This window comes from Panonychus citri, unplaced genomic scaffold, assembly GCF_014898815.1.
Source record: "Panonychus citri isolate SS breed McGregor unplaced genomic scaffold, ASM1489881v1 Contig00072, whole genome shotgun sequence".
NCBI lineage: Eukaryota > Metazoa > Arthropoda > Arachnida > Trombidiformes > Tetranychidae > Panonychus > Panonychus citri.
Window position 1 is genome coordinate 714,581 of NW_026515477.1, and position 21,363 is coordinate 735,943.

General features: G+C 32.2%; 5 protein-coding genes and 2 pseudogenes across 6 annotated transcripts in view; 4 read left to right on the top strand and 3 right to left on the bottom strand.

Moving 5' to 3' along the window:
• LOC128386508 (anaphase-promoting complex subunit 11-like) overlaps positions 1-2,205 on the top strand; it is a 54,838-nt gene extending 52,633 nt beyond the window's left edge. Inside the window, exons 2-3 of one of the 2 annotated variants that reach the window (XM_053345544.1) lie at positions 1,671-1,731; positions 1,815-2,205. In XM_053345544.1, coding sequence (XP_053201519.1) covers positions 1,713-1,731; positions 1,815-2,050 — 255 coding nt within the window. In that variant the 5' untranslated portion in view covers positions 1,671-1,712 and the 3' untranslated portion in view covers positions 2,051-2,205. Of the gene's footprint in view, positions 1-1,577; positions 1,732-1,814 lie in introns of those variants that run through there. The other variant, XM_053345543.1, reaches the window with a different exon arrangement.
• Positions 93-1,577, bottom strand: LOC128386503 (uncharacterized; annotated as a pseudogene).
• Positions 2,206-2,305: 100 nt separating the features above from the next.
• LOC128386502 (uncharacterized) lies at positions 2,306-3,562 on the bottom strand (annotated as a pseudogene).
• A 1,827-nt stretch (positions 3,563-5,389) lies between these two features.
• LOC128386505 (uncharacterized) lies at positions 5,390-7,617 on the top strand. Its single transcript, XM_053345540.1, has 4 exons — positions 5,390-5,759; positions 5,878-5,922; positions 5,994-6,071; positions 6,135-7,617. The coding sequence occupies exons 1-4, from the start codon at positions 5,696-5,698 to the stop codon at positions 6,644-6,646; spliced, it is 699 nt and encodes a 232-aa protein (XP_053201515.1). The 5' UTR covers positions 5,390-5,695; the 3' UTR covers positions 6,647-7,617.
• A 4,802-nt stretch (positions 7,618-12,419) lies between these two features.
• LOC128386483 (DNA damage-binding protein 2-like) lies at positions 12,420-13,874 on the bottom strand. The gene is given in 2 exon segments (XM_053345518.1): positions 12,420-12,730; positions 12,733-13,874. Coding segments are annotated over 2 exon segments (1,281 nt in total). The 5' UTR covers positions 13,856-13,874; the 3' UTR covers positions 12,420-12,572.
• Positions 13,875-14,088: 214 nt separating this feature from the next.
• LOC128386484 (protein SHQ1 homolog) lies at positions 14,089-15,684 on the top strand. The gene is made up of 2 exons (XM_053345520.1): positions 14,089-14,264; positions 14,343-15,684. The coding sequence occupies exons 1-2, from the start codon at positions 14,122-14,124 to the stop codon at positions 15,463-15,465; spliced, it is 1,266 nt and encodes a 421-aa protein (XP_053201495.1). The 5' UTR covers positions 14,089-14,121; the 3' UTR covers positions 15,466-15,684.
• Positions 15,685-15,851: 167 nt separating this feature from the next.
• Positions 15,852-16,519, top strand: LOC128386485 (60S ribosomal protein L31-like). Its single transcript, XM_053345521.1, has 2 exons — positions 15,852-16,003; positions 16,100-16,519. Exon 2 carries the CDS (start codon positions 16,101-16,103, stop codon positions 16,467-16,469), a length of 369 nt encoding a protein of 122 aa, XP_053201496.1. The 5' UTR covers positions 15,852-16,003; position 16,100; the 3' UTR covers positions 16,470-16,519.
• The last annotated feature ends 4,844 nt before the right edge of the window (positions 16,520-21,363 follow it).

Consider the following 21,363-nt stretch of genomic DNA (forward strand, 5'->3'; position numbering starts at 1 on the left):
GAGGGTCAATGATTCACTATAATCTAATTCACTTGTTGATTCTTGCTAATTGCTTGCTATGATAAACCGAAATGATTGTTGACTGCAAGTGGTTTAACTGTTGATAAAAGTTTTATTTTAATTCATTTATTTGGTCAGTTTATTAATAACAAGGTCATGGATCATGGTCATGGTCATGGTGAAGGTCAAGAGGTTTACAGAATTCGAGTAAAGAAAATTGATTACATGGTATATGATAAATTGATGGTGGATTAGGATGATTTTTGAGATTAACTTGATGATCAATGTGGTGATTGTGATGATTAAAGAAAATTAACTGGCATAAGGATCCTTTTTGTGTTGTTTCTTTTTGTATTGTTTTCTTTTGATACTTCGAGTCATGGCCAAAGAATCTTCGAATGCTCCTGCCTCCAAGGCATCACGAGCTTCGGTGATTGAAAAGTACCTCGATGCTGCGAAACCCGCTTTGATTTCGTCGTATCCATAATGGATCAAAGCATCGTAAATATTACCGACCACTTCATCTCGAGTCTCTTTTTCACAATCGTTGTCCATGTTGAGAGCTTTTTGTAGGCCATTTCGGCCTGTTTGAACTGCTTCATTCGAGCCAAAGATTGACCAAGTTTGAAGTAGCCTAACATGATCACACAGGGAGAAAAAGTTGACAATTAGAATCACCGAGTTACAAATTGTTGATGAAAGATGAGAGAGAAAGATGAGAAAACAATATCAATCTTTTAAGATGAAAGTGAAAACTGAAAATGGATCAGTCAACAGAGGCACTTCAAATTTTATATCCACTGGGGGGATCGGCTAAACTGATTAAGATACTAAACAGTTTATTTTTGATATTTTTTTTGATTGAGATGATGACGATCATCAAACAAAGATCACAAATAGCCCAAGGGCATAACGAAAACAGCTTACCTTTGGCCCATAATGGATTACCCCTTAAAGTGATTACGATGTCTTCGAGAGCCTTTTGAGGCTCGTTGATTTCCAGATAACAATAAGCACGATTGTAAAAGAGTCGATAATCCGACGAGTTGAGAGTGATGGCCAAATTCAGGTATTCTATGGCTTTGTCGTAAAAACCACCGGCTGCCAAATCGATTCCATGAGAGGCTATTGAGTGATAATTGTTGACAAAAAACATTTTCAATGCTGAAAGACTGTAAGGTTTAGGTGAAGATGAAGATGAGGTTGATGACGATGATGGAGATGGAGATGGAGATGACACTGATGATTGAGATGATTTGACGGAATTGCCAAAGGAACGTCGAACAAATGAAAAATCTAACAGCTCATCATTTGAATCCATTGCTTGATAAATTGTCAACCGAAATCTAATCAACCAACCAAAAAGAGAGAAAAAAAAATCAAAAAATAAGATTACGAAAAAGGGTAAACAATGAGCTAAATTGTGTAACCAATGGTTACCTTAATTGTTGATTATTCTGTTGATTGTTTGTTAATTGTTGATTAATGATCACAATTAAAAAAACAAATGATTCATTTGAGCAAAAAGAGAGAAAAAGCAAAAATAAATAACTAATTAGTAATGTTAGATTTAAATAGCAAATTCGATCTCAACTTTTCCTTCACTAATCAGCTGATCGATTGTTATGATTGAGTAAAGTGGTTTTCTTTGCAATAATTTTCTCTTTTTCTTTTTCTTCAACATTCTCTCTCATATTCTTCCAAATTCCAAGATGAAAGTAAACATTAAGAGTAAGTAATGATCCAAATTATCTTATAACATTATCTATCTTTCTATTGATTAAATTTGATTGTTTTCTTTTTCTGTGCTTAAGGCTGGCGAGGAGTTTCTGTTTGGAAATGGATCGCCAAAGATGATAATTGTGGCATTTGTCGTAATGCTTTCGACGGTTGTTGCACCGACTGTAAGATGCCCGGTGATGAATGTCCATTGGTTTGGGGACAATGTTCACACTGTTTCCATATTCATTGTATCATGAAGTGGCTCAATTCACCTCAAGTTGTTCAATTGTGTCCAATTTGCCGGCAAGATTGGAAATTCAAGGAATAGTAAACATGATTACTCCAAATTTCAACATTACCTGTGAATTAGAAACAGGTGATCAATGGGAAAATGTCAACAATCAAAACAATCATGTGACTAATTAAACAATCATTTTTTCTCCATCATTCCAATTCAATTTGTTTAATCGCGATTAAAAATAAGTTCGAGGTATGTCAAGCTCTCTCTCTCTCTCTCTCTCTCTCTCTCTCTTTCCTAATGTGCCATCAAATCCAAGAATTGTCAAAAAATGTCGATCAACAATTAGTGTGAATAAACATTTGTCATTTAATAGAATCTTCATTTTTCAAAATAAGTAAAAAAATCATATTCATTTGAAGATTTTGTGTCAAAAGAAATATAAAAAATAGAAAATTAGTTTTTTCGGTCAATCAATCCGATCTTTTTTCTTCATCCAGAATTCCTGCCAGAATAACATCTCTGATTATCTCGATATCTTTATAATCATAACAAGTGATGTAAACCAATTCCTCGAGAATCTGAAAAGTGACAAGAAAATACAAAGAAATGATTAATCAACAAGTGATCAACATTAGTTAGAAATTAGATTTACCTTTGGTCCTGATTGTTCATCCACTAACATCGGTGTGACAGCGACAATCGCACAACTAATCAACATTTGATCACTAATAAAACATTTAAATTGTCTATAAGAGAAAAAAAAACAAAACCAAATATCAACAATCAGATTATAAACAATCAATGCGAGAAAGTAACTTACTCGTAATCAAATTTCCTTGATTCCTTAAGGTGGTCATATAATTTAGACAAAATATCGGCTTTGGTCAGATAATAAAAGTCCATTGTTTTATGTAAGAAAGAGTAAAGTAATTGACCATCAATTGACGGCTCATTGTGAACAAGTGTTAATATCAACAATGGACAGATTGAGTTGAGTGGACACTGGTCGATCTTGTAGTTTACTGTTTTCATCACTCGTAACTCTGATTTAACTATTGTCGCCTTTGAATAGTCTTGACCAAACTTCCTAATTAGTGAACAATATTCCTCCAAACTCCTGATCGAAAGGCTTGAACTCACTTTACACGATAACATGATGCAGGTCAAAAGACGAAGCAGCGACTGATCTTTAATATGAAACCAAAGCGATAGTTCATTGGTCATCTCATCTCGAGAAAGATCACATTTTAAATTGTCAATATGATGTTCCAGGAATTCCTCGTACAAATCACAGGTATTGTATCTCACAAAAGGATCTTCAATTTTAAGAAAAGAAATTAAATCAAAAATGAATGACACTAATTTACGGTAATTTCTCAATTCCCAAATAGAAAATGATTTTCTGCTTGAATTAACTTTGATTTACTTTCATCTGAGGCTTTTCTTAGCATCTCAATCAACAGGTCGTAACTGGTTAACTCTAATAGGCCATTGTTTGGATCCATGGAGTCGCTTAAATAATCAATAAATCACTGAAAAACAATAAAAAAAAACCTAATTAGTTAGAAAAAGCTGGTAAACATTAACATTAAATGGCTTAATTACACTTACAAATTATCCAATTTTTGATCAACATTGAAAATTTAGAGAAATGTAAACATCATAACTGAGATTATCCGAGAATCAAGGAAGAAATGGTAAAACAATAACAATGACTAATTAACTAATGGAAAAAGAAATGTCAACAAAGCGAGCAAACTGATTAATCAATTAAACTCATTAATTTTAATCTTTACAATTGGTCAATTGTTTTTCTTTTTCAATTCAATTTATCAAAATGCGCCTTTCGAAATTAGTTTAGCTATTTAACTCTAGATGTCTCTTTCTCTCTCTTCGAATCGAAACAATTTAAAGTTAATAAATTGTTTATAATAATTGACGAACGCTAATAAATTTAAGTAAAATTAAAGTAATAAATTAGGTAATTTTTAAATCGATGATCAATTATTGATCATTTTTTATTGGAAATTCAACCTCATTTTAATCGAGTGTTATTCTTTCTTGTTGATTGTCTCAAATGACATTTAACTTGTTTTCGATTACAATTTATCGTTGTGGTCCTCGAAACAAGGCTCCCATTAATCCCCCTCCGGATTTCATTAGTTCAGGTCCAAATGCCATCGCTGTAATGCGGTCCTTGAATCTTTCGTAGTTTTCGGGTTTTTTGGATCCTGTTCCCATTGCTATGGCAAAGGTCCTTAAGGGCAAGGAAGGGTCATTAGGATCTATCTGAGCGGTTCTCTCTGATTTCTTCCTCATCTATCTTTCGGGAATTTTCAATATGTTCAGGAGAGAGAATAAAATAACCTTCGTTCTCAGGATCTGGAATGAAGATTCTTTTAGCTCTTTGTTTATAATCCAATTCGGTAAGATAGCCAGAAACCATTCCTCTAACTCTTTCCTCTGTGAATTCCTCTTGATCCTCATCTTTGGATGTGTTGATACACTTTGTTAGAGAATCATAATCACTTTTTTCATCTGCGACAAAAGCTTTAATAAGCTCGAATTGGACTTTATTTGCGGTACCAATAGATGTTACTTCAAGTGTTTTAATTAAATCCATTGGCACGAAAAAGCTCAAGAATTAATGGCAAAAAAACGAAAAGAAAAGAACTGTGGTTGAAAAGGTTGAACGGAAATGAATAAACTTAAGAAAAACTTTTTCAACTAGAAAATTTTACCACTTGTGTCCGTTTCCGACAAAGTGGGACAGAAAAGTGACCTGAAGCGGTGAAATTGAAACTCGAAATGGCCTTTGATTTACAATAGCTCTCAATTGTTTCTCTAATTCAATTTATTAAAATTCGAAATCAATCTAAATATGAACATCTAAATTTCACTATTTCATAATGGAAAAAAATTACTAACAAGTTAATCATTATTGATTTGGAACAATTAAATTCTATCTGGAAGATAATCCACAAGATCTTATATTAAACTTTGGATTAGCTGATTAACTTGTCATTAAGAATTTTAATGAAAACGGTTGCTGAGATGATTTAATTGTTGTAATTGAAATTACAACTTAATCATCTTCATTTTTTAATTCTTATCAAGTTAATTGACCAAAGCTTTATCCTTATTAAGTTGATGTTTGCTGATTGTCTAAATTGTCAAGAACTGATTATTGTAATATAGTTGAGTAAATGATTAAAATTAAATGTTAATTATTAATAATTGGATCAATGAATGTATTTACAAAGTTGTTGATCATTGTTATCATTTCACCTTAATAATTATCTTATTGTAATCAAATTGATAATAATTTTTCATTTGTAGACAAATTTAAGTCAAGTTATTCAAGTTAATTCAATTAGGGTTTAAGTTATGAGTTCATGATTAACTTTGATTCAAATGATATGAACAATGAAAAGGGTTTAACAATGAATTTATTGTTGTGAACATTTAATATGATCAGTTAATCACTAATTGTAATTAGAATGCCTTCATTCCCTTATTACTGTTGTAATTTCATTTGATTGTTGATCAAATTTTGATTTCAGAAAAATTAATTTACTCAAAGTTACCGATATTTTTTTTACCATGTTGATTGTTCAAAATGATTAAGACCGAATTAGTTTATTCAATTGGAATTATTTGCTGATTTAATTGATTTAATTGGTGATTGATTTTCAAATTTTTGTTCAACTTTTCCATAAATTGTTTCCAAATATGAATTTAATTTGGATCGGTTTAATTGTTATCATCACAAAGCCCATTGGATATAAAGCTAAAGGTGATTAATCATATTGTGATTTACTAAGCTGATTGTTTGATTTTAGTGATTACAATTAGCATCAATGATTTGGTTAAGCCTCTGAATTAATTGTTCATTTTGTTTCTTTGTGATTTAGGTGAAAAAGGAGGCGGTGGTGGGGATATAATCATCATTGGAGCGGGTAAGAGTTTTAATTTAATCTTAAATTGTGAGTTGATCTGATTATTTTCTTGGTCTCTTGTTCATGATTAGGAGGTATGAGTGGAGGTGGTGGATCTGGATGGGGAGGCGGTGGTGGTGGTGGATGGTCTATGGATGGTGGAGGAGGAGGTTAGTAATATTCCTTTCAATTGTTAATGTCAATCGCTTAATTGTTTGATTAATTTTCTTTAGGGATGCCGATGATGGTAATTGATGGAGGTGATGATGAAGGAGATAAAAAGGAAAAAGAAAAGAAAAAAAGTAAAGGTAAAGGTAAAGGCGGCGGAGGTCCAACGATAATTATCATCGGTGGTGGTGGAGGCGGTGGTAAAGGAGGAAGTAGTGGCGGTGGTTGGGGTGGTGGTGGTGGAGGTTGGGGAGGAGGAGGAGGAGGTGGTGGCGGATGGGGTATGCAAAGTGGAGGTGGTGGTGGTGGTGGAGGCTGGGGAATGAGTAGCGGTGGTTGTGGTGGTGGATGCTCATCTGGTGGGATGCAAGGTGGTTGGGGAATGAGTAGTGGAGGTGGAGGGGGTTGTGGCTGTGGTGGATCATCAATGGGTCAAGTACAATATGTTCCCATTCCTGTTCCAATGATGACTAAGATGATGTCTTCATCTGGATGGGGTGGAAGCAGCGGCGGAGAGTCAAGTTCGACTGGCTGGAGATCAGCAGCCAGTATGGTACGTCCATCTGTCTGGGGTTAATTTCCAGTTAATTGTTTAAAATGAAACAATTTAAAATTTTGCCACCGATTATCATCAATCGTAAAAAGATGTCAACTAGGAAATTTTTTTCATTTCTAATTCCAAATGTACAACAATTAAAACTCATTCACTTAATCAAATTAACAAATCTAACACCTTATCCACACAATCAGCAAACTCTCAATCCCAACAATTAAATTTTGTATATTTGCCATTTACACCTTGATATATTATCACATTTTAATTAATCGCCAACATTCAAAAAATTATCACCACAATTGATTGATGTAAATCAATGTTCAATTATCACTTTTCTCAACCGAAAGAAAAATGAAACTTCAATTTCAATGAAAAATTTAATAAAATAATTAAAGTGAACTGTTATTAACCTTAAAGGGTTCGGTAAAAAAATAACACAAATTGAGTAAAAATTGGAATTCGAATTCGAATTGAGATCATTGAGTTGATTTATCACTTGAACCACAATCGAGTGTTATTCTTTCTCGTTGATTGTCTCAAATGACATCTAACTTGTTTTCGATTACAATTTATCGTTGTGGTCCTCGAAACAAGGCTCCAATTAGTCCCCCTCCGGATTTCATTAGTGTAGGTCCAAATGCCATCGCTGTAATGCGGTCCTTGAATCTTTCGTAGTTTTCGGGTTTTTTGGATCCTGTTCCCATTGCTATGGCAAAGGTCTTTAAGTCCGCGTCAGGGTCATTAGGATCTAGCTGAGCGGTTCTCTCTCTGAGTTCTTCCTCATCTATCTTTTGGGAATTTTCAATATGTTCAGGAGAGAGAATATAATAACCTTCGTTCTCAGGATCTGGAATGAAGATTCTTTTAGCTCTTTGTTTATAATCCAATACGCCACGATGAGCAGAAACCATTCCTCTAACTCTTTCCTCAGTGTATTCCTCTTGATCCTCATCTTTGGATGTGTTGAGACACTTTGTTAGAGAATCATAATCACTTTTCTCAACCGAAAGAAAAATGAAACTTATTCAATTTCCATGAAAAATTTAAAATAAAATAATTAAAGTGAATTTTTATTAACCTTTTCGGGTTTGGTAAAAAAATAAACACAAATTGAGTAAAAATTGGAATTGGAATTGAGATCGTTGAGTTGATTTATCACACGAACCACAATCAAGTGGTTTTAAAGCTGATTAACGCTTTTTCTTTGTATTTTTTGGTGGCAGTTTCGGTTTAGCTTGAGCCTTTTTGGCCTTTCCTTTAACTTTTATCTTCTTGAGATCATCTTCATCTTCTTCATCGTCATCATCACTGTCCATATCGGAACTTCCTCTTTTATGGTTTGGTTTGAGGTTCTTGGCCGAAGATTTTGACTCTGGATAATTTTGTTTCCAAATGATGATATCGGTTTGGAACATGGTACAAAATATCACCCATGCAATTGAAATGATTCAGTGAGCTGATTTTCTGGCTTGAATATCCAATTCAATTTGTTTAATCGTGATTAAAAAAAGTTCGAGGTATGTCAAGCTCTCTCTCTATCTCTCTCTTTCCTATTGTGCCATCAATCCAAGAATTGTCAAAATGTCGATCAACAATTAGTGTGAATAAACATTTGTCATTTAATAGAATCTTCTTTTCAAAATAAGAAAAAAATCATATTCATTTGAAGGTTTTGTGTCAAAAGAAATATAAAAATAGAAAATTAGTTTTTCGGTCAATCAATCCGATCTTTTTCTTCATCCAGAATTCCTGCCAGAATAACATCTCTGATTATCTCGATATCTTTATAATCATAACAAGTGATGTAAACCAACCTCGAGAATCTGAAAAGTGACAAGAAAATACAAAGAAATGATTAATCAACAAGTGATCAACATTAGTTAGAAATTAGATTTACCTTTGGTCCTGATTGTTCATCCACTAACATCGGCGTGACAGCGACAATCGCGCAACTGATTATTCGAACAAGAGTTAATATCAACAATGGACAGATTGAGTTTAGTGGACACTGTCAATTTTAGTTTACTGTTTCTACACTCGTAACTCTGATTTAACTATTGTCGCTTTGAATAGTCTTGACCAAACTTCCTAATTAGTGAACAATATTCTCCAAACTTGATCGAAAGGCTTGAACTCACTTTACACGATAACATGATGCAGGTCAAAAGACGAAGCAAAGGACTGATCTTTAATATGAAACCAAAGTGATAGTTCATCATCTCATCTCGAGAAAGATCACATTTTAAATTGTCAATATGATGTTCCAGGAATTCCTCGTACAAATCACAGGTATTGTATCTCACAAAAGGATCTTCAATTTTAAGAAAAGAAATTAAATCAAAAATGAATGACACTAATTTACGGTAATTTCTCAATTCCCAAATAGAAAATGATTTTCTGCTTGAATTAACTTTGGATTTACTTTCATCTGAGGCTTTTCTTAGCATCTCAATCAACAGGTCGTAACTGGTTAACTCTAATAGGCCATTGTTTGGATCCATGGAGTCGCTTAAATAATCAATAAATCACTGAAAAACAATAAAAAAAAACCTAATTAGTTAGAAAAAGCTGGTAAACATTAACATTAAATGGCTTAATTACACTTACAAATTATCCAATTTTTGATCAACATTGAAAATTTAGAGAAATGTAAACATCATAACTGAGATTATCCGAGAATCAAGGAAGAAATGGTAAAACAATAATGACTAATTAACTAATGGAAAAGAAATGTCAACAAAACGAGCAAACTGATTAATCAATTAACCATTAATTTTTAATTTTACAATTGGTCAATTGTTTTTCTTTTCAATTCAATTTATCAAAATGCGCTCGAAATTAGTTTAGCTATTTAACTTAGATGTCTCTTTCGAATCGAAACAATTTAAAGTTAATAAATTGTTTATAATAATTGACGAACGTAAATAAATTTATAAAAATTAAAGTAATAAATTAGGTAATTTTTTAAATCGATGATCAATTATTGATCATTTTTATTGAAATTCAACCTCATTTTATCGAGTATTATTCTTCTTGTTGATTGTCTCAAATGACATTTAACTTGTTTTCATTACAATTTATCGTTGTTCCTCGAAACAAAGTCTCTATTATCCTCCGATCATTAGTGTAGGTCCAAATGCCATCGCTGTAATGCGGTCCTTGAATCTTTCGTAGTTTTCGGGTTTTTTGGATCCTGTTCCCATTGCTATGGCAAAGGTCTTTAAGTCCGCGTTAGGGTCATTAGGATCTATCTGAGCGGTTCTCTCTCTGATTTCTTCCTCATCTATCTTTCGGGAATTTTCAATATGTTCAGGAGAGAGAATAAAATAACCTTCGTTCTCAGGATCTGGAATGAAGATTTTTAGCTTTTGTTTATAATCCAGGTTAAGATAGCAAAACCAAGATTCTAACGTATTCCTCAGTGAATTCCTCTTGATCCTCATCTTTGATGTGTTGATAACTTTGTTAGAGAAGTTAAATCACTTTTTCATCTGCGACAAAAGCTTTAATAAGCTCGAATTGGACTTTATTTGCGGTACCAATAGATGTTACTTCAAGTGTTTTAATTAAATCCATTGCACGAAAAGCTCAAGAATTAATGGCAAAAAAAAACGAAAAGAAAAGAACTGTGGTTGGAAAAGGTTGAACGGAAATGAATAAACTTAAGAAAATTTTTCAACTAGAAAATTTTACCACTTGTGTCCGTTTCCGAAAAAGGGCAGAAAAGGACCTGAAGCGGTAAAATGAAACTCGAAATGGCCGATTTACAATATTCAACTGATTATTGTAATATATTAATACAGTAGTCATTTCACTTAATCAACTTCACTTAGACAAATTCAGCAAACTCTAAGAAACAATTAAATTTTAATATTTGCCATTTACACCTTGATATATTATCACATTTTAATTAATCGCCAACATTCAAAAAATTATCACCACAATTGATTGATATAAATCAATGTTCAATTATCACTTTTCTCAACCGAAAGAAAAATGAAACTTATTCAATTTCCATGAAAAATTTAATAAAATAATTAAAGTGAATTGTTATTAACCTTTTCGGGTTCGGTAAAAAAATTTAACACAAATTGAGTGAAAAACGAATTGGAATTGAGATCGTTGAGTTGATTTGTCACTTTTTAAAGGTTTTAAAGCTGTAACGTTAAAGAAAAACTCATCTAGTGGACCAGTTTTCTCGCACGCTTATCATACACGAAAAGATTCAAGATCACTTTAACCTGGGATAAGAAATCTCATATTTGTTTTTGTGATTAATTCACTTTTTGATCTTTAAACACTTCCATTAATTCACTATGGCATCGAGCTTCGTTTTCAGGATGTTTGAAATAATTGAACAAAAACTCAACAAGGTCATAAAGGTTATTCATGATAGAACGCACTTGAAGGTCATTTGAAGAACTTTTTGGAAACTAGAAATTTTTTCAAGCCTACCTGTGATGTTTTATCATTTCTGTGCTTACAGGGTCTAATTCAATTTGCTTTCTGTAAAAAGTTATCTAAAGTAACTGATTTTGTTTTAGCGCGATACCAACGTTGCTTTGTGATATCATAATTTTTTGACTTCATGACTAGGCTTGAAAAAATTTCTAGTTTTCAAAAAGTTCTTCAAATAACCTTCAAGTGCGTTCTATCATGAATAACCTTTATGACCTTGACCTTGAAATATGACAATTGAGTATCTGTCAAACTTCCATAGACGAAATATGGAACCTATCGGTCAAGTAGTTTTTGAGTAATCGTGAAAAGAAAACCAACAAAGTAGCTGAATTGCCCTGTATATCGACCAATCCTAAAGAGACAAAAAAAGATTAGTAATCATTAAACTCTTGGGAGAGAGCAAATTTTTGTAATGATGTCGCAAGATTATAAAAAAGTGATGAAAATCAAATTATAAACAACGAATGAGAGAAAGTAACTTACTCGAAATCAAATTATTGATCATTTTTTATTGGAAATTCAATCTCATTTTAGTCGAGTGTTATTCTTTCTTTTTGATTGTCTCAAATGACATTTAACTTGTTTTCGATTACAATTTATCGTTGGGGTCTGCGAAACAAGGCAAGGTAATTAAATCCATTGGCACGAAAAAGCTCAAGAATGAATGAAAAAAAAACGAAGAGACGAGAAAAAGAACTGAGGTTTAAAGGAAATGAATAAACTTAAGAAAAACTTTTTCAACTAGAAAATTTTACCACTTGCGTCAGTTTCAGACAAATTGGGATAGAAAAGTGACCTGAAGTAAAATATAAACTCTAGATGGCCTTTGATTTACAATAGCTCTCAATTGTTTTTCTAATTCAATTTATCAAGATTCGAACTCAATCTAAATATGAACATCTAATGATCTTCTAAATTTCACTATTTCAAAATGGAAACTTTTTAACTTTGATTCAAATGATATGAAAAATGAAAATGGTTTAACAATGAATTTATTGTTGTTAACAGTTAATATGATCAGTTGATTGTTGATCAAATTTTGATTCCAGAAAATTAATTTCCTCAAAGTAACCGATATTTTTTTACCATGTTGATTCAAAATGATTAAGACCAAATTAGTTGATCAAATTAACAAATCTAACACCTTATCCACACAATCAGCAAACTTTCAATCCAAACAATTAAATTTTGTATATTTGCCATTTACACCTTGATATATTATCAGATTTTAATTAATCGCCAACATTCAAAAAATTATCACCACAATTGATTGATATAAATCAATGTTCAATTATCACTTTTCTCAACCGAAAGAAAAATGAAACTTATTCAATTTTCAAGAAAAATTTAATAAAATAATTAAAGTGAATTGTTATTAACCTTTTCGGGTTCGGTAAAAAAATAAACACAAATGAGTAAAAATTGGAATTTGAATTGAGATCGTTGATTTATCACTTTAACCACAATCGAGTGGTTTTAAAACTGATTAACGCTTTTTCTTTGTATTTTTTGGTGGCAGTTTCGGTTTAGCTTGAGCCTTTTTGGCCTTTCCTTTAACTTTTTTCTTCTTGAGATCATCATCATCTTCATCGTCATCATCACTGTCCATGTCGGAACTTCCTCTTTTAAGGTTTGGTTTGAGGTTTTGGCCGAAGATTTGGACTCTGGATAATTTTGTTTCCAAATGATGATATCGGTTTGGAACATGGTGGCTAAAATATCACCCATGCAATTGAAACGATTCAGTGAGCTGATTTTCTGGCTTGGAATATCCAACGATTGGACTGGAGATCCGTCACGGCCATCGAAAAAGTCGACCGTTTTTCTTTGATTTTTATCTCTCTGATTGGGATACCTTCCAACGACGATTAGATCGGCAAGTGGATGCCATTCAGCCCGAATTGGAGTGATGTATTGAAAGTGACGATGTGGGTGATTGATAGAAGCGATTTCTGACCAATCACCGGACGAGAAAACTTTCAACTCATTCCCTTGGTCGGTGGTTACGATTTTTGATCCGTTACTATTGAAGTAACAAGAACTAACTCCTTTATCATGCAACAGAACTTCAATATTTTCCAGATCTTTAAGCTTTCGGATGTCCCATAACTTTACTGAACAATCACTTGTTGATGAAATCGCCATGAAATTAGAGTCTCTTGGGTGAAATTCGATGTGATTTATTTTACCAGTTTTGGCTACTTTGACTTCGGTCCGATCAGAATTACCACCACGAGATGAATCAGGTAGAATATGAAGTTTTCCTTTATTATCTCCCAAGAAGATCGCTTGTTTGTCAAAGTTCACATTACAACCTCCGAACCAAACATGGAAATCACCTTGTGGTTGAATCACATTAATATCCCGAGTGGTCAAATCGACTTTAACAAGTTCCCCAGAAACATTCAGTGAATAAAATTTAGAATTTTCAATCTGATCTGGAACAATTTCTCTAATTTCACCACCCGCTCCGATTCCCGGCGAAATCATATCGACATTTTCCTCTTCATTTCCCGAGATCGTGTACTTGTTGACATCCGAAACGAAACACAATTCCCCATGTTTACCACCAACTAATAGACTATTGGGACGACGAGGAATCCACCTGATTGAGCAAATACGATTAGAAAAGGGTTGAAATGAATTGAAATGCGTTAAATTATTGACCACTGCACCGGCGACAATATCAACTTGACCAAAAGACGAAAAAGTATTTAGTTTGTTGATACTTCGACCCATGATTGGTCGTAAAATGTTTTCTCTCAACATTTTGTTGATCTTCTAAAAAAAAGTGTCGTAACAATAAAAATAAATCAACAATGAGTAAGAAAAAATTAATTGTTGGCCTTGAAAAACGAGAAACAAACAAACAAATCAAAACAATGTGCCACTTGTTGAAGATCAACAATCAACCAAAACAAAGCAAAAGTTATTTTCACAGCGATTTGTTATTCTCACTAAAAGTAAACAAAGTCTCACGTGTTTCAAAGTGAATTTGATTGTTGATTTAAATTCGTTGATTTAACTGAATCGAGATGATCACTCCTAATTTCAAGATTAATCAAGATCCAAGGTACATCCACCTGTTGATCAAAGCGCCGATGGCAAAAATTGGTGAGACATCAGTTGCTTTTGATGACGAAATGTTTTGTTTTCATAGTAAACCTTATTATCTGAGGTGAGTTAATATATTTGTAGATTTGATTGATTGTCAACAATTTTTTGATTATTCCTTTTTTATTGTTTCTATCAATAGGTTACATTTACCTGGTAAATTAGCAACTCAAGATGGTTCGGAAAAAATTGATTGGGATGGTGAAAAGAATGAGTTTGTTATTAGTTTGTTGAAGGCAACTGAAGGTGAACATTTTAATGATCTTAATATGTTAACTAAATTGTTGACCAAACCAAATCATCAGAAAAACATCAAATTAAACTCGGGAATTGAAGTGTTGGATCAAGAGGTGACTGAGGATCAAGAAGATTATGATTGGTATATTGATCAAAGTGAATGGACTGAAGATGAGCAGAAATCTCTTATGGGGGAAAAGTATGGATTCGCTAATCGTTATTCTGGAATTTTGAGTCGTTTTCTTGATGAAATCGGTGATTTATTGGAATTAAAACAACCTGAGACTACAGATAATTGTGAACGCAAAGAATTGAGGCTTCAAAAGGACAAAGAAATGTTTGACGAAGATCATTACTGGTTCGATTTGTACGAGCAAAAAGACACGATAAAAGATTTGATTAGTTTCAAGCTTGACTGGGAAAAAACCACTGATTGTGATTCTTGTAATTTTAACGATGAACAAATTTTCAGAATGAAAAATTTACCAAAAAGAGAATATCTTTTATCAAAGAAAGAAAAGTTCCAACTTCTTCTTGGACTAATTGATATTCTATTCGCTTATTCTTACGATATGAGAACAACTGAAGGTGAACATACCTGCGAATCTGGATGGACAATCATCAAATTATCCGCGACTTTATCTTGGTTACAGATTCATTCAACTCTCCCTGAAACTCTGGTCACTTGCGTCCAAAGATCTTTGGTTCACCCATTATACCGTAATTGGAATTTATCTTTAAAAGTCATTAATGATGTCTATCAAATACTCACTAAAGGTCGATCATTTATAATCAAGTGTCTTCTTGATGTCCATCGGATTCTCAATGAATCGGGAGATTTACAATATATTTTCAACGATTTATACATAACCGATTATTGTGTTTGGATACAAAATGTTAGAGAGGAAACATTTAGATCTTTAGCTGAGGCCATGAAAAAGATTGAAATCACGAAAGAAATGATTGGATTCGATTTACAGATTATCGAAAAAGCCGCCGAATTGGCTTTTAATGAGTCAATTCAGTGATCGAAATAAAATTGTCATTCTTCAATTGTAACTAAAGCTGAGGAAGATTTTTCACCAACAATTAAGATAATTAATTACTCGATGTACATTAATTTGTAATTTTTTATCAGATCGATCAAAATATTTATTGAAAAATCTATTTCATTTCATTGTTATTAATTGTTATTTGTTTTGTGATAATTTACGAAATTACAAAGAAAATTGTTGATAAAAACCAAATCTCGAATAATTGAAGATGATCATTGATCAATCGAAAGAATTAAATCTTTCTTAAACATAAACTTATTCTGTATCTTTGAAATTCAAAGTTTCGATTGAATTTGATAAATTCAATTCATCAATCAGCTGATTTCTCTTTTGAAAAAACCGCCACCAACAGGTGGAGCCTCGAACTTTTCTCTTAACATCAACGGAAACGGAAAATGTTTAAGTCTTGAAATTTGGTTTGGAACTGAAATTTGTCTTGTTTTTTATTAATTTTTTTGTGTTAAATTAATTAAATTTACAATTAAACCAACTGTTAACTGTTAATTAACAAGTAAGTGACCAACTCTATTGTGAAATTTGTTCAAGTTATTAATCAATTACTTTTGTATTTTTGTTTTCTTGTATTTTCTCCCTTTACTATTTACAGAATGGTGAAGAAAGGTAAAGATAGACCAGCTAAATCCGCCATCAATGATGTTATCCAACGTGAATACACAATCAACATTCACAAGAGAATCCATGGTGCTGGTTTCAAGAAACGTGCTCCTAAAGCGATCAAAGAAATTAGAAAATTCGCTTTCAAACAAATGGGAACCTCAGATGTTAGAATTGATACCCGACTGAATAAATACCTCTGGTCCAAAGGAATTCGAAATGTACCTTTCCGTGTGAGAGTCAGGCTATCAAGAAAACGTAATGAAGATGAAGATAGTCCCAATAAGTTGTACACTTTGGTAACTTATGTAAACGTTGCTTCTTTCAAGGGTTTACAAACCGAAAATGTTGATGAAGCATAAAGACCCGACCGTAAATTAACAAATTAAATTCATCAGCTTCTATGGTTAAATGTGCTCCTCTATTTTCTTAGCCCCAAGAGTTATTTTGTTCAATCAATCTTACCTCAATTAAGCTGATCTGTTATCATTGAAACGCGAAAAGTGAACCCCTCATCTATACTTACCTATTGAGCTTAATTACCCTTTAGCTTATATCAACCAAACCATCTAGAGTTTCATATCTCATTCACAATAGATGCAGAATGTTTCGTCAGTGAATCAATCTTATTGTAAAAATTTCTAATTAGATTAATTTCTAGTGGTTTCCTGTGAGTTAACCATTCTAATCCAATCCATGTTGTATTACTCTCCCCTCTTTAAGACGTTGATTCAACTGATAGAAACTTGTGAATAGCCTTAATTTGTGTATCTCTCTCAATGTGAAAGCCAATTATGATCATTGATTTTCAAATCTTTTAGAAATCGGAAAGATTGAAAAGATTTGAATTTCCTTATTTAATGAATTTGAAGTTACCTTGATTCCAAATTGTCTATCCAATAGTAAACATCACATATGGATTAACAAAGGAATAACCTGAACAATGATAACCCTTTTACCTTTGACAACAACAAAAAAAAACCATAGTGAATTTAATGAACCATTTAGATGAAATGAAATGAAAGGGTTAGAGAAACGGAAACGGATTATCAATACAATGATGTCGCTCATCTTACAGGTAACATTTTACCCTTTCAACTTTCGGTTACATAAAATTTTGGCCTTGAGATGAAATTTCTTCTTAACCGATTAACCATTTAAGATGATAAAAAATGAGAAGATGTCTATTGATGATTACGTTAATAGAAGGAGGGATAAGATGAGGAGGGAAATGGTGAATGACCACTTAGAGAGAGAATGAGATTAAATTGATGCGAGGTGCAGTTAGATGATGATGATAATAGAAAGGAAGAAGAAGAAAATCCTTTTCGAGTAATTTTTTCTTCTCCTCTGTCCTTGAAGTTCGCAAATTAATGATCGTAAAAAGGGTTTTAACGTAAATGTCACTTTCATTCATTAATATGGATTTACGATCTTCGAGTGTAACTTACCTTCCAAATCTAAGGTAACCTGTTGTTACAGAATTTGCGAAACAATTTGAATAAGAAAACCCATTAACTGATTATAGAAATGATCTAATTTACCTAAATGAATAACGGGATAACGGAGTTGAAGAAAATTGGTAAGAAAGTGACCTTCGAATCGAATTAATGTAAATGAAATTTTGTTGATTTTCTCTGGTAAATCAATTCTTGGAGTTTTTATTATTCCGATGATCGTGATCGTAATTGTTTTGACCATCGATTGTATCATTGAATGGAAATCTTTTGAGACCATTGAGAACGAAAGAAACGCTGATATTTATTGGAAATTTTCCAAACTAATATCAGGTAAAGGAAGAAACTGAACTGTAACTATGTTCAATTCTCATCGATATTCAACAAAAGGACAAAAGGGACAAAATTTTAGGCCAAAAGTAACACAAACATCGCAGGTAAGAAGGTGGAGGAGGCGAAGCAAAGAAAAGGAGTAAATTTTATTTTCTATGGACACAATGGACTTTTATGGACTTTCGTTGACAGTTAATAGTTTCAGTTTCACGAAATAAAGTGAAACAATTGAAAACAAAGAGACAAATGTAAAGATGTGAGTATATAAAAGCTTTTTGTTCATCATCATTGTTGACCATTGGTCAGTGTTGAAGGTTTTCAATGTTATTCACATGGATGAATATGGATTTGCAATTATTTTTATTCACCTTTAGTTTATCATCTTAGTTTTTCATTGTTCATCAATAGTTTCACTTTATTGGATTTATATTCATTGAATGAAAAAAAAGAGCAGTTTCTTCATCTAAATTATACTCGCAAAGATAATCAACCTTTCAAGATTGATTTTTGTTCACAGTATTGTTACCACTCTTGTTATTATCGTTGATTATCATCATGAATTGTCATCATCATCCTTGATCGTTGTTGTCTAGAGATGATATTAGTTGACATTCATACCCAACATTGGGATAGAAAATGAGAAAACAAATCCTCATCTCTTCATCTTCAGATTATCAAATATGTGAATGACAAAAACCCTATTTATGGATTTGGAAATGTAATATAACCATCGGATGATAAAGATGATGATGATAATCTGAGTCTCTGCTTTTTTAGCCATTATATTGAGATTACAGTTAAAATGTTAATCTATCACCAAATACAAACAGAAAGAAGATGATAAGAAGACCATTTTGAACATTATGTATTATTACAAAGAATCACAACATTTTAGTACAATGGAGTCGTAAACGTGAGCACTCCCCTAGAAATGGGTACAGGTAGAGAGCCTCGGGCAAGACAATGTCTCTGAAAAGATGAACAAGAATTTATCTTTTAAGATGAGGGATCAAGGAGAAAAAAGGTTACGAAGGATAATCTCTCTCTCTCTCTCTCTCTCTCTCTCTCTCTCTCTCTCTCTCTCTCTCTCTCTCTCTCTCTATCTATCTATCTTTGTCTAATCCTTACCTTTGACCCATCGAATAAATTGTTTTGACCATTTCAGTTGGAATGGACTTTGGAGATTTAAAGTTTCGCCAATTGATCTCAATGAAGGTGAAGATGAAAAGTGAATAAAAAACAAAGTGATTGATATTATAATCTTATCGTCTTGAGATATTAGCACCTTAACACTTCTTATAGCTAATCTCACGAATCTCATCAAATTCAGGTCAAAATTTTATCTTCTTGGGTTCGGCTAAGTACTTATTATGATAATTTAACTTTTTCCATTTGAGATTAAATTGTTTGCGAATAAATTTTCATCACAATTAACTGATTCAATTCCAATAACAATGATACACTCTGTAAACCAATGGGTATCAACCTAATGGTATTGATAAAAGTTTACAATAAGTAAAAATTTAATATGTTTCCTGATTATTTTGTATTATTATCATATGATAACTAGAACTTGATTTAGTTTTGTTGATAGTTAATAGTTTTAGGTTAAGCGGATTAAACTTGGAAACAATTGTAATGTTTGATTATTGTTTACCACAATCAACGATTATGTAAATCATCAACAGGGTGATCATTATAATCAAATGTTAATCTAGTCCAAAGGAAAAGGAAAAAATAATTGTCACAAAATCAATTCAATACCAATTCTCAGGTTAAAATTGTTTTAATTTGCGACAATTTTTCTAGCTCATTATAATCATTGTAAATTGTGTTACTTGTTGAATTATTATTGATCAACAATCAATGGAAACTATTTAGTAATAGTAACTAAATTGTTGTCACCAATTCACCAGATCTGTCAAGTGTCCATCATTTAACGATTTGGTATCTAAAGTTATCGGTTGATTGGACATTTAGTTATGGACATTAGATATTGACAGAATTACAACTTTCTTTCAATTTGCTTCAGGTTCATTAAATAATCTTTAGTGATGTAACCATTTACCAATCGTTAATTATCATAAGAATAACAATTTTATAATCATCTTCATCCTGATCATCACCATGTTAACATGATATGGTTCAATTAACTTTTATCTGCTCAAATGTCCGATCATCATCATCATCCTATTATCATTGATATCGAGGTAACAATGAGATGATAACTTTTTACCTAAAGGTGATGTGGTGATTACCTTTCATTGTATTAAGATTATTAAATGCGTGTTAAATTTGTGTCCAATTGTTGATTATCAAGGGTTCCAACGATTAAGATAATTTGAATTAACTTTTCCCCTATTTTACCTGGACAATGAGAATTAGATAATAACCCAAATTATCATCACTTTTTATGATATTATTGTGATAAAATTGAGATAAACTTTTGCATTCTAAATGTTTCCATCATCTTATCATATCCTCATCCTCATCATCGTCTTCAGTGATTTATGTTGGACAATTTAGCGATTGATAAAACGAATTAAGTTTGTCCTATCCTTTCAATAGGGAAAAGGTCACTTTTATGGGGTCAATTTCTAATTTTTAAAATTCGTCTTTCAAACCAATGGTCAGTATTGTCATTCATCTTAGTTTTTTTTACTCTCTTATCAATTATACTTTAACAATGTCAATTGTATTTACGATGAAGGACAAGAAGGTCATCAGAATAGCCATTAACTTATCCCTAAGTGAAAATGCATTTAGATAATGAAATTTGAATTTGCATTAATAGCAATTAGTAAATTGTGTCTTTGCTTCAAAGTTTTCAGATTATCAAGTAATATTAATATTTCTCATTTCGTTTACAAGATACTACAAGTAATTTGGTTCTATTTAATTTGATTTGATCAATACTCAGTTTGTGAAACTACATTTAAATAGTTGAGTAATTATATTGATTTCTATTTACAGGTAAATCGCGTAAGGTTATCACACCTTACACTTTAATAGTCGCCATTTTGATCCTCATCTTCGTTTTATTTTCACAAAAGCTTTTGCTTCATCTTTCTAAAAATTGTATTGGACAACATTTGAATATGATGGATCAGGTTTTTATCATCATTCATAAGAAGTTGGGTTTGCATTGCTAAACGTTTTTTGCAAAAGAAACTCAAGTCGCTCCCGTTTCTTTGTATGAGAAAATAGTTTACCTGTGAGAGAATGAGTGAGTTAGTGAGTGAGAGAGAGAGAGAGAGAGAAGGAGAATTACAATGAAAAGATCTCATAGAAATGTAAAGAGTCAAAGTAGATGACGAAGAAGATGACGATGAAAGAGAGAAGAAAACTACCTGTAGAAACTTTTTTCCTCAAGAAAAAGAGAAGAAAAAAAAGTTCTATTGTATTTAGAAGGTAAAAAAAGAAAGAAAAGTTTGACTTGTTGAATTGAGATTGTTCAAGAATCTAC

Coding starts and splice junctions, on each gene's coding strand:
- LOC128386484 (XM_053345520.1), top strand. CDS start 14,122: ATGATCACTCCTAATTTCAAGATTAATCAAGATCCAAGGTACATCCAC. Junction 14,265..14,342: donor AGTAAACCTTATTATCTGAG/GTGAGTTAATAT, acceptor TTCTATCAATAG/GTTACATTTACCTGGTAAAT.
- LOC128386505 (XM_053345540.1), top strand. CDS start 5,696: ATGAATTTAATTTGGATCGGTTTAATTGTTATCATCACAAAGCCCATT. Junction 5,760..5,877: donor CATTGGATATAAAGCTAAAG/GTGATTAATCAT, acceptor TTTGTGATTTAG/GTGAAAAAGGAGGCGGTGGT. Junction 6,072..6,134: donor TATGGATGGTGGAGGAGGAG/GTTAGTAATATT, acceptor AATTTTCTTTAG/GGATGCCGATGATGGTAATT.
- LOC128386485 (XM_053345521.1), top strand. CDS start 16,101: ATGGTGAAGAAAGGTAAAGATAGACCAGCTAAATCCGCCATCAATGAT.